Source organism: Myxine glutinosa, chromosome 1 (assembly GCF_964187855.1).
Source record: "Myxine glutinosa chromosome 1, kmMyxGlut1.1, whole genome shotgun sequence".
NCBI lineage: Eukaryota > Metazoa > Chordata > Myxini > Myxiniformes > Myxinidae > Myxine > Myxine glutinosa.
This window is the reverse complement of record NC_136261.1, coordinates 207387554-207399498: the sequence shown is the minus strand read 5'-3', so window position 1 is coordinate 207399498 and position 11945 is coordinate 207387554. Positions and strand designations below refer to the sequence as shown.

Below are 11945 nucleotides of genomic sequence, written 5' to 3'. Positions count from 1 at the left end.
ATGTGTGTGTCTCCATTTTTCTCAGATGGCTGAACGGATCTTCGTCAAACTTTCAGAGGTTTATCAGTGAGTGCCTGGGAGTGTTTTAGGCAAAAAAAAAAAAAAATTGAAACAAAAAGTTTGTTTTTTTGGAGTTAAAAAAAAAAAAAATCGCTCGATCTTGCTTAAGCCTTTTTAAATTAATGACAGTTATATACAAGTACACATTTGCATAAATAAATACAAAACAATCACCAGACATTTGAACACAAATAAATCAAACAATTCCTGAAGTGTACGAAGTTGGTAGTACGGCTTCTTTTTCTTCCTGATCGGCATCACACTTAACTCAGAAACGTGATGAACGCCACATTCACCCACCAGCATATTGTTACGGTTTTTAGAACTTTCACTTTGTAAAATATTAATTTTTGTAAATATCCCCCTTTGTAAAGGTCGCACCCTAGTTAGGTCATATTGCTACACGTAGGACACCATAGATTCGTCTTTAGTTATTTCATTAGTATGTGTTTCAGTTAAGGATCTGTTTCCAATAGTTGAATCTGCGTTGTATTAATCAAATAAGATAGCCCTCTTCAATTATCCCCAATCATCTCTCTCTCTTCAAAGTGCCAGTAGCTGTATTGCAGCGTTCGCTGCCCTTTTGGTTTGTTTGCTGGCCCCAAGCCGCCATTACGCACGCGGTCAGAGTGGGAGGAAAAGGGAGGAGCGGCTAGGAACACAGGTGTGCCCCATCGACGCATCACGAGGGGAGGTACGAGTGAACCCTTGTGACCAATCCGGGCCGAGGCGTGTTCACGGGTAAGCGGAGCAAAGCGGACGCGGCTTAATATGCGAAGCTTCCAATAAAAGCGCGAACGCAAAGCCTTTTCACGGAGTTGAACGGCAGATAGAGAGGCAGCAGATGAACACGACGAGTTGTAAGGCAGGAGAGTGGGTCCGTTGACGGCAACAATACCGCAATATATTCGCATTGTCCGACCGCGTGAAACCGATACGTGCAGCTGCCGCCGGGTTTCGCCTCAAGCCCGGAGCGTGGACCGGAGCGCGACCTGGAGCAGACCTCGACGCTGTGCCATCTGCCCGGACCTTCCTGCCCTGCCATCTGCTTGGACCTTCTCCCCCTTCCAGCCATTCCTTCCTGCCATTCCCTATTCGTGTAAGTCTGTCTGTATTGTCCAGGGGCTTGTTATATAAGTGTGTCTAAAGTTGTCCTATGTCCTTTTATTTCCTCTCCTTGTATATTCCCTTCTTTCATTTCCTCTTGTAGATAGTAATAAATCATATTTGTTCTTCCTTTACCCTTCGTATTCTTTGCTTCCTCTTGTCCGATCGTCTTAGTCTTTTCCCCATTGAGTACCTGTGGCACGATTTGGGCCAACCGCTATAATTGGGTTTAGTCCCTTTGTTAACGGCTCGAGCTGCGGGTTGCTAAACCGCTCGGCAATCTTCCATCTTGTCAACGGCTCGGGCGGGGCTCATTTCCTCGCTTACCGGAAGGCGCTGGTAATTAGGTAATAGGAACAATTGGCCTACCACCCTATTTAGCGCTGACCGGAAGTGACGTCGTAGCTCCAGGACCGGAGACGGCCAGCTTAATAGATGAGGGGATTAACCCCCCTTCAGTAAGGGGAGTGCCGTACTCCGAGATCCGTAACAATTGGTGTCAGGAGTGGGATTGGACCCGGACCAATTTTTTTAAACCATCTGAAAAATTTGGTCAAAATTACGAGCGGCCGAAATTTTATTTAATATCCAAATTATAATCCTGCCATGGATGATCAAGGCGATCGGATGCCGGTGGGGGAGATAGAAGAGGGGGTAGAGTCGACCCTGGACCCCAGGGAGGAGATGGGGGAGATTGAGGAGGAGGTTGAAGAAGGTGCGGTAGAGGGGCTTGCTGGCGCACAAGATGGCGGCGCCTCACACGTGGCCGCGGTAGCCGCGCCCGCTGCACAAATCGGGGGAATGAATGTGGAGGACCTCATGGCGCAGATTCATGCAGCCATATTAATGGGGAATATGGGATTGAGAAATGAATTGAGGAATGATATGGGAAGCCAAATTGGGGGGCTAGAAGGCAAATTAGGGGGCGAATTGGAGGACGTGAATGGCCAAGCCAAAGCAATTAATGAGGGGTTGGCGAGGGACAAAGTCACGTATGACGCAAGAGAATTGGAAAGGGAGGTTAACCGCAGGTCGAGCGGGAAAAGCGCATTTGTGCACGACGAGGTAGCGCGACTCGAGGAGCGCGGGAGAAGCGAGTTGGAGCAAGGCGCAGGTAACTGGACGGGTATAGAGATCGCGACCCGGGGTATGGGAAAGCCGGCGACCGCCGAAGTAGATAATTTTATTTTTTTAGAACAGGCGGCCGTCGAGGAAAAATAAATTGGCAAAGAAACTGAACAAATAGTAGTGGAAATTGGAATTGGAGAGACCGCAGACGTAGAAAAGCACTCGCGGCAGGAAGGAATGGAAATTGCCCAAAGTCTGTGCTCGCATCCTGATGCCGTGCTTAATCCTTATAAAGATTTGCAGGTGGTGTTGGAGCGAGGAGGAAGAAGCGCCCAGGTGAGCTGGGCTGTATATTGTGCGCGGAGATTTTGCAGGAGAATGTTTGGCGCGAGAGGGTTTCCCGCGCGCTTGGGATCGAGACAGCACCCGGGCGTTGGTGGAGGGTCCCTTGTGAGTGGTTTGAGTGGAAATGGCGCGCTTGTGAGGAAAAAGTGTGCGTCGGAGAGTGAGTGTGTTAGAGTATGGCAGTGATACCGGGTGCGAGAGCGAATGCACGTCGGAGTGTATGTGGGATGAGAGTGACACGGAGAGTGAGATGGATGAGGAGCGGGTGCGAGGAGGCACACATGAGTTAGTTGTGGCGCGTGTGCGGGAGGGCACATCGGAGCGTGTGAGTGGGTATGTGCAGGAGTGCACACCCGTGGTGAGTGTTACCGAGTACGTAACAGAGTGGTGTGCGATGGAGTGTGCGAGTAGGATGAGTGCGAGAAGGGGCACGAGAGGAGTGGTGCGTAAGAGTGCGTAAGAAAGGGGTGTGCACGAGCGAGTGCTGTGACAAAGTGTGTGGGATGTACGAGCGGCGTTGGAGCGCCGGGTGTGGAGAGTGTAAAAGGGGTCGCGTGTGGATGTGAGCATGCGAGTAGGGCATCGACGTTGACTGGGGCAGCGTTCAGACCGATGTTTAGCCGACGCGAGCCCTCGGTCCGTGCCGGGCTTTGTGTATTGCGGGAACCGGCGGGGATCAGTGTCGCGTCGCTCCTGTTCGGAGCGTTGTGCACGATTTGCGCCGGGCCCCGCCCCGCATGGTCGAGTCCGCGCTTTGCCGGGCAAAGCGGCCGGCCCGGTTCGGGGGAAGGTAGGAGGGGTCGGAACGGCGACCCCTTGTGGTGGCGGAGCTCCACCCGGGCAAGGCTGGGCCATCGCGCTTGGGAGCGCAAGGCCCTGCGTAGGGATGGGGCTTTGAACCTTGGCCCGACGAAACCTCCTCCCCTGAACCGAATGCCGGACGGACCCAACCTGCAGGAGACAGACCACCCGTATGCATCGCTCGGCTTTTCGAAGCCGAGCTGTGATGAAAATGCAATGACGTACCGAGGGGCTCAAGTTTAATGGACTGTGATGGCGATAGTGATAGTGTAATTGTTTGGAATTGGTCGGGAATTGGCTTGAAATTACTAGTGATTCGAAATTGGGAATAGTGATGGTTGAAAATTGATACGCAGTGTCGGGGGGTGGTAAATGCACCATCCCTCACTCTGGGGGCAAAGGAGCTTTAGATTTATGGGGTAGGGCTGTGAAAACTAGCCCGGGAGGGTTAGGATAATTGATAGGATTTAGAAATGACCATACAGTGGGGAGAACAAGTATTTGATACACTGCCGATGTTGCAGGTTTTCCCACTTACAAAGCACGTAAAGGTCTGTAATTTTTATCATAGGTACACTTCAACTGTGAAAGACGGAATCTAAAACAAAAATCCTGAAAATCACATTGTATGATTTTTAAGTAATTAATTTGCATTTTATTGCATGAAATAAGTATTTGATACATCAGAAAAACAGAACTTAATATTTGGTACAGAAACCATTGTTTGCAATTACAGAGATCAGACGTTTCCTGTAGTTCTTAACCAGGTTTGCACACACTGCAGCAGGGATTTTGGCCCACTCCTCCATACAGATCTTCACCAGATCCTTCAGGTTTCGGGGCTGTCGCTGCGCAACACAGACTTTCAGCTCCCTCCAAAGATTTTCTATTGGGTTCAGGTCTGGAGACTGGCTAGGCCACTCCAGGACCTTGAGATGCTTCTTACGGAGCCACTCCTTAGTTGCCCTGGCTGTGTGTTTCGGGTCGTTGTCATGCTGGAAGACCCAGCCATGCCCCATCTTCAATGCTCTTATTGAGGGCAGGAGATTGTTGGCCAAGATCTCGCGATACATGGCCCCATCCATCCTCCCCTCAATACGGTGCAGTCGTCCTGTCCCCTTTGCAGAAATGCATCCCCAAAGAATGATGTTTCCACCTCCATGCTTCACGGTTGGGATGGTGTTCTTGGGGTTGTACTCATCCTTCTCCTTCCTCCAAACACGGCGAGTGGAGTTTAAACCAAAAAGCTCTATTTTGGTCTCATCAGACCACATGACCTTCTCCCATTCCTCCTCTGGATCATCCAGATGGTCATTGGCAAACTTCAGACGGGCCTGGACATGCGCTGGCTTGAGCAGAGGGACCTTGCGTGCGCTGCAGGATTTTAATCCATGACGGCGTAGTGTGTTACTTATGGTTTTCTTTGATACTGTGGTCCCAGCTCTCTTCAGGTCATTGACCAGGTCCTGCCGTGTAGTGCTGGGCTGATCCCTCACCTTTCTCATGATCATTGAGGCTCCACGAGGTGAGATCTTGCATGGAGCCCCAGACCGAGGGAGATTGACTGTCATCCTGAACTTCTTCCATTTTCTAATAATTGCGCCAACAGTTGTTGCCTTCTCACCAAGCTGCTTGCCTATTGTCCTGTAGCCCATCCCAGCCTTGTGCAAGTCTACAAATTTGCCCCTGATGTCCTTAGACAGCTCTCTGGTCTTGCCCATTGTGGAGAGGTTGGAGTCTGATTGAGTGTGGACAGGTCTGGAGACGGCTTTGCGGTCGGTCTTTGCGGTCTTTGTGGTCAGAGACGGTCTGGAGACGTCTTTTATGCAGATAACGAGTTCAAACAGGTGCAGTTAATACAGGTAATGAGTGGAGAATGGGAGGGCTTCTTAAAGAAAAAACTAACAGGTCTGTGAGAGCCGGAATTCTTACTGGTTGGTAGGTGATCAAATACTTATTTCATGCAATAAAATGCAAATTAATCTATCTATAATTCCAGTAATCTCTGTACGTTTGTACGTTTGTACGTTTGTCTGTCTGTGACCGCTGTTTCTCGACAACCACGGGTCCGATATACTTTTAACTTGCCAGGTATATTGCTGGGGACCCGAGGATGTGCCTTTTCAAGGTTTCATATTAATCGGACAAGTAGTTACCGAGCTATGTCCAAAAAACGATTCAACCAATCAGAGAGCAGCGAACGATCGCGTGTGCCGGCGTTGCGAATGGACCAAACCATTCCATGTAAATAGAGGGGGGGGTTCTGTGGTCGTTGCGAATGGACGAAACCATTTCATGTAAATAGAGGGGGGGGATTGTCACTGTACTCGCAAGCCGTTCGCCGTTCGCTTTGGCGTTGCGAATGGACCAAACCATTTCATGTAAATAGAGGGGGGGGGATATAATTTTAGATAGATATATAGTACGGGCATATATATAGTACGGGCATGCCCTAGTTACTTAAAAATCATACAATGTGATTTTCAGGATTTTTGTTTTAGATTCCGTCTTTCACAGTTGAAGTGTACCTATGATAAAAATTACAGACCTTTACGTGCTTTGTAAGTGGGAAAACCTGCAACATCGGCAGTGTATCAAATACTTGTTCTCCCCACTGTAGGTAACTTTAGATTTAAGTAGCGACATGATACCTGTAGGAGGGGACGTAGCAGATTAGTGGATTATAATGACGAGGGAGTGCAATAGTATAAGGGGCGACTGGGAAGCACAAATCTTAGAAGGGAGTAGTTAGATCAGATGATGCAGTGTGTGTGCAGGAAGTGTTTGAGCAGAGTCTTGTGAAAGGTGTGATTGTGCGTTGTATTGAGTGAATGGTCCTGGAGGGAAGGAGGGTGCAAGTGCCACCAGGTGTGCAGGTGACACCAGGTGTGTGGCCACAGGTGTGCAAGTGAAGTATAGCTGGTATGGAATACATGGAGTATGGAATGGATGGTGTGGAGTGAGTAGAGTGGAATACGTGGAGTGGAGTGGTTGGTGCGAAAGGAGTGGATGGGGAAGATGGACCCCCCTCACGAATACCCGGGGAGGGTAGTTTAAAAGTAGGTAGAGGGAGTAGGTAAATTGTGGTTTTATATTGGCATCTGTGGTGCGAGTAGTTGCACGGAAGTGATGTGTTGGGTGCATTAGTGGAGTCAATTGGCTGGGCGTGTTGCCTGTTAGTGAGTGTAATTGAATGGGCACTCCGCCACTGTTAGTATGTCGGCCAGGTGAGGCCGCAGGTAGGCTCTGGGAGCCAGTAGAGTTGTTCAATGGGGCCCGAGGATCCGGAGGACGGACCCGGGTAGCCCGACGCCAGAGAGGGCGGTAGGGGGTGAGAGCGCCAGAGGGCCTTCCCCAGGTAGGTTAGGGTAAGGAGCAGGTAAGCTCGGGAGGCAACTACAGTGGTGGAGGTGTACAGGTGAGCGGACCTGCTGGGAGCGCCACACGACCCAGCCCGGAAATTGTGCGAGGGCACAGGGAGTAGAATCGGGGGAGTGAGACCCCAAATTGATGAGCACCACAGTTTGGTCAATGGGAGTTCGGTTCTTAGAACCAGATAGTGTAAGATGGCCAATGGTTTGGCAGGGAAAGACCCCGGGTCGAGTAAGTGTGTTAATGTCATTTAGAGTATAGTTAGGATTGGAATCTCTTCGCACCATCCGCATCCACTCACCAAGGTGACAGGACTCCACACCACCGTTTTTTTTTTGCAATGTTTGGTATGTAAGACGCATCATGACGTGGGGGTGACATTGTGCTTGTGATTCCTTCTCTTCCTCCTTAGGAGGGATTGGTGATAAATTGATTTATGGCAAATTTGGTATTGGGATTGTTGATGAATTTGGAATTAGGGGAGATATGGGGAAGACAAGACGATAGCGACGGATTTGTAAAATTGTGTAAATATGGGGTAAGGGCGAGGGTAGATTAGGTGACGGGGGGGTTAGGGGGGGACGTACGGTTGGGACGAGCTTTCTCCGCTCGCTCTCCTGCGCACCTCACCTCTGCATTACCTTGTATTGATGTGTACCCTTGCGCCCTTGCACCCCGCTAACTCTGCTTTGTCTTCCTTCCCCACCTATGGACCGTGCTCTCTGGGCACTGAGGGGAAAGCATGCAGGCGCCGCAGTTGTGTGCCCGCACACTCGCTGCTGCCTGCCTGGACCGGTACCACACTTATGGACCGCACGTTGTTGTGGCCGAGCACCACCATATGGACCATAGGTCTGTGGCCGAGCACCACACTTATGGACCCCATGTTTTGGGGCCTGGCATCACTGCTGGGAATCTTGCTTGCGGACTACGGTTGAGGTGGAACCTAAGCCATGCAGGTGGGCCACCTTAGTTGGCCCCTGCTGGCCATAATTAAAGGAATGGACACGTTTTGTGCCGCCTTATTATTATCAAATAGGCCGCAAGCACAGAACATCAAGAAGTCGTCCAGGAACATCGGCCCAGCACCGAAGAGGAGACGTCGGACGCCATGATTATTGTTTATTGTTCAAATGTGCACTGGATGGTGCTGACTGTGCATTTTGGTGCTTTTGGTGTTTATTGGTGCTGGTGGTATCGGTGCAGTGCAGTGTATGCCTTTCCTCTTCTCAAAAACTCTGCTTTTGTTTCCCAAAAGACAGGTCCTGGGTTCGCGTTTGTAAATACCAAATAGTGTCCTTGTAAATAATGCTCCCCACCGTCAATGTGTAGTTTTGAGAATCGATTCCTTGATTCGGTTATCCTGTGGGCGTGAATCTGTTAGATAGAATGCAACGCAGCAGGCGTGACATACTTAATTGTTTTAAAACTGGCGCACTCAGGGTAAGGTTAATAGTAGAGGGTTACTACACCTGAGTGTCACATTAAGTTAAAGTTTTTCGGGCCGGGACGGCCCTGGAGGAGAGACGGGTGCTGTGTTACGGTTTTTAGAACCTTCACTTTGTAAAATAATAATTCTTGTAAATATCCCCCTTTGTAAAGGTCGCACCCTAGTTAGGTCATATTGCTGCATGTAGGACACAATAGATTATTCTTTAGTTATTTCATTAGTATGTGTTTCAGTTAAGGATCTGTTTCCAATAGTTGAATCTGCGTTGTATTAATCAAATAAGATAGCCCCCTTCAATTATCCCCAATCATCTCTCTCTTCAAAGTGCCAGTAGCTGTATTGCAGCGTTAGCTGCCCTTTTGGTTTGTTCGCTGGCCCCAAGCTGCCATTACGCACGCGGTCAGAGTGGGAGGAAAAGGGAGGAGCGGCCAGGAACACAGGAATGGCCCCATCGACGCATCACGAGGGGAGGTACGAGTGAACCCTTGTGACCAATCTGGGCCGAGGCATGTTCACGGGTAGGCGGAGCAAAGCGGACGCGGCTTAATACGCGAAGCTTCCAATAAAAGCGCGAACGCAAAGCCTTTTCACGGAGCTGAACGGCAGAGAGAGAGAGAGAGGCAGCAGATGAACACGACGAGTCGTAAGGCAGGAGAGTGGGTCCGTTGACGGCGACAATACCGCAATATATTCGCATTATCCGACCGCGTGAAACCGATACGTGCAGCTGACGCCGGGTTTCGCCTCAAGCCCGGAGGTGGACCGGAGCGCGACCTGGAGCGGACCTCGACGCTTTGCCATCTGCTCGGACCTTCCTGCCCTGCCACCTGCTTGGACCTTCTCCCCCTTCCAGCCATTCCTTCCTGCCATTCCCTATTTGTGTAAGTCTGTCTGTATTGTCCAGGGGCGTGTTATATAAGTGTCTAAGGTTGCCCTATGTCCTTTTATTTCCTCTCCTTGTATATTCCCTTCTTTCGTTTCCTCTTGTAGATAGTAATAAATCATATTTGTTCTTCCTTTACCCTTCGTATTCTTTGCTTCCTCTCGTCCGATCGTCTTAGTCTTTTCCCCATTGAGTACCTGTGGCACGATTTGGGCCAACCGCTATAAATGGGTTTAGTCCCTTTGTTAACGGCTCGAACTGCGGGTTGCTAAACCGCTCGGCAATCTTCCATCTTGTCCCCGGCTCGGGCGGGGCTCATTTCCTTGCTTACCGGAAGGCGCTGGTAATTAGGTAATAGGAACAATTGGCCTACCACCCTATTCAGCGCTGACCGGAAGTGACGTCGTAGCTCCAGGACCGGAGACGGCCAGCTTAATAGACGAGGGGATTAACCCACCCTCGGTAAGGGGAGTGCCGTGCTCCGAAATCCGTAACAATATATATGAACCCCCTTTTCCCCCTCGGGCCTTCATGTCCACGAGGCCGAGTCACCACTCCCGCAGCGAGCGTGGGAAAGGGTATCGGGTCGATTCCACACGTACCTTTGGTACCCACGCTGCCACGAAGGCGGGGACCGGACCTCGCACAAGCCACGCTAATCGAGTACGCCGAGCAGTTTGCCTATCACGTGACTCGTGCCGTTACTTTTATTGAACCCGATTCGAGCGGTTTTATTCGTGCGATGCTTGGCGAATAGATGGAACTGACGGGGACGATCAAATAGAAGGAAGAACAGGTTTATTTACAATGTGCAGGGCGAAGAGACACAGAGCAGGCTTAAGCAGTCTTAACTTATCCCCGCCCAGACAAAGGGCCCACTCACTCACACAGGGAAAAGAGGGAAGGACAGTTCGCGCTCCTCACGCGTCCTGGCGCCGTTCGTTCCGGACAGCTCGCCCGGCGTGGCCCTCGGTTGTTCACGGCACGTGTGCTGGGAGCGCAGGCAAGGAGATCGCGCGTCTGTGGCCCGGACTCGATCGTCTCCACAAGCGCGATTAATACAGCAGCAGGGCACGGGGAGAGTTCGTGTACAGCGACTATAACAAGCAAGGCATTTTTCTCGTGTTGTGACAATGTCTTTCTCACTGCTAGTGCTCAATCACCATGAACCAACCATGAACCTTGGGTGACTGACAGACTCTGCTCAGGGGCTGGGCGACTCTCTCTCGTTCTGGCGCGGTGGGCTCGGGCAGGGTTTTATATAGCCCCTCCCCGGTCCTACCCAAATGTTCCAAGCCCCTCCTCTCACCGCCGTTGTGAGCCACTCCCCTCTAGCTCCTATTGGCTGCTCGCTGCTTACCGGCCACTCCCTGCTGCAGCTCCTCCCTTCGACCTTGCCAGACTTGTTCCAGGCCTAGCACGTGGCATTCCAGCCCAAAAGAACACCTAACTCACTGGCCTGCTCAACGCAAACTAACACAGGAAAGGAGACTACGCTTACATTTAATAAGAAATAACTGAACTAAAGCGAGGCGACATGTTGTGGTGCGACTACCTACGAGGGGGGGTCATCCTTTATTCACAAAACCGCAACAATATATATTAGTCCACACCCCCATTCAAATTTTTCATTTTTTCAAATTCAAAATTCAAATTTTCATTTTCACAAATTTTCATGGTCCCCCAACCTGGAATAAAATTACATTAAATCAAACTTTTTCCACCTTTATTTACATGTCATAACCCACAACTAATTGAAAAACAAATTCTACAAATTTCAGAAAATTAATTAAAAATACAAAACTAGAATATCTTAGCTGGATAAGTGTCCACCCCCTTGAGTTGATACTTGGTGGAAGCTGCTTTGACAGCAATTGTAGCTGTGAGTCTGTTGGGATAGGTCTGTACCAACTTTGCACACCTTGATCGGGCAATATTTGCCCATTTTTCTGTATAAAACTGTTCAAGCTCAGTCAAGTTGTGTGGGGAGTGGAGCATTGATGGACAGCAATCTTCAAGTCATGCCATAAGATTTTCGATTGGACTTAAGCCAGGGCTCTGACTGGGTCACTCAAGGACTTTCTGAATCTGACTCGATCTCTTTGCTCCTTCGTAGCCACTCCAGTGTAGCTTTGGCTGTGTGCTTCGGGTCGTTGTCATGCTGAAATGCTGAAAGGTGAACCTCTGTCCCAATTTCAGCTTTCTTGCAGAGGGCAGCAGGTTTTCCTCTAGGATTTTTCTGTATTTTGCTCCATCCATTTTCTTTTCTATCCTGACAAGTACCCCAGTTCTGCTGATGAAAAACATCCCCATAACCTAATGCTGCTTACTGTTTGCAATTTAGTGCCTACCCTAAGTTGAGCTGAGTATAAGGTGGTAGGCCCTGGCTGTGATTGGTTTGCCTATGACTACTTTCCAGGAACCTCAGGCATTCTCTGGATTTCAATCCAAGACTTGCTTATTTTGCCCTTCTATCTTTTTTTTTCTATTCTGTCTACCCCTCCTTTTATACCCTTGCTATTTTCCTCTCTCCACAAAATCACCTTTGCCATCTTAAGCGTTTCCTTTTCATACATTAAACCGACTATCTTTTCACTGTTCCGTTCTCTTATTTGTCACCTTTATTTTCCAGGGTCCCACACCTGGACTAGATGTCCCAGGAAGTGAGTCTTTTTCGCTTATCTATTAATTTATTTATTGGAACTGCTTGTATTTGGCAAGTCCACCAGTGACAAATGTGATTGCATGATTAACACGTGCTTGTTTTTTTTTTTGTTTTTTTTTCTATCCTCAGATCAAAATGCAATACCTCCACAGGTACGAACTTTTCTTACCTGCAATTTTTGAAGATGTCTTTTT

The 11945-nt window shown here is 49.4% G+C and overlaps 1 protein-coding gene across 1 annotated transcript in view; it reads left to right on the top strand.

Annotated features, from left to right (window-relative positions):
• The window catches only part of LOC137434524 (pre-mRNA-processing factor 40 homolog A), a gene marked incomplete in the record, with an annotated part of 142717 nt that overhangs the window by 14385 nt on the left and 116387 nt on the right, over nt 1–11945 (top strand). Inside the window, 2 exon segments of the mRNA XM_078772825.1 lie at nt 11719–11749; nt 11881–11903. Coding sequence (XP_078628951.1) covers nt 11719–11749; nt 11881–11903 — 54 coding nt within the window.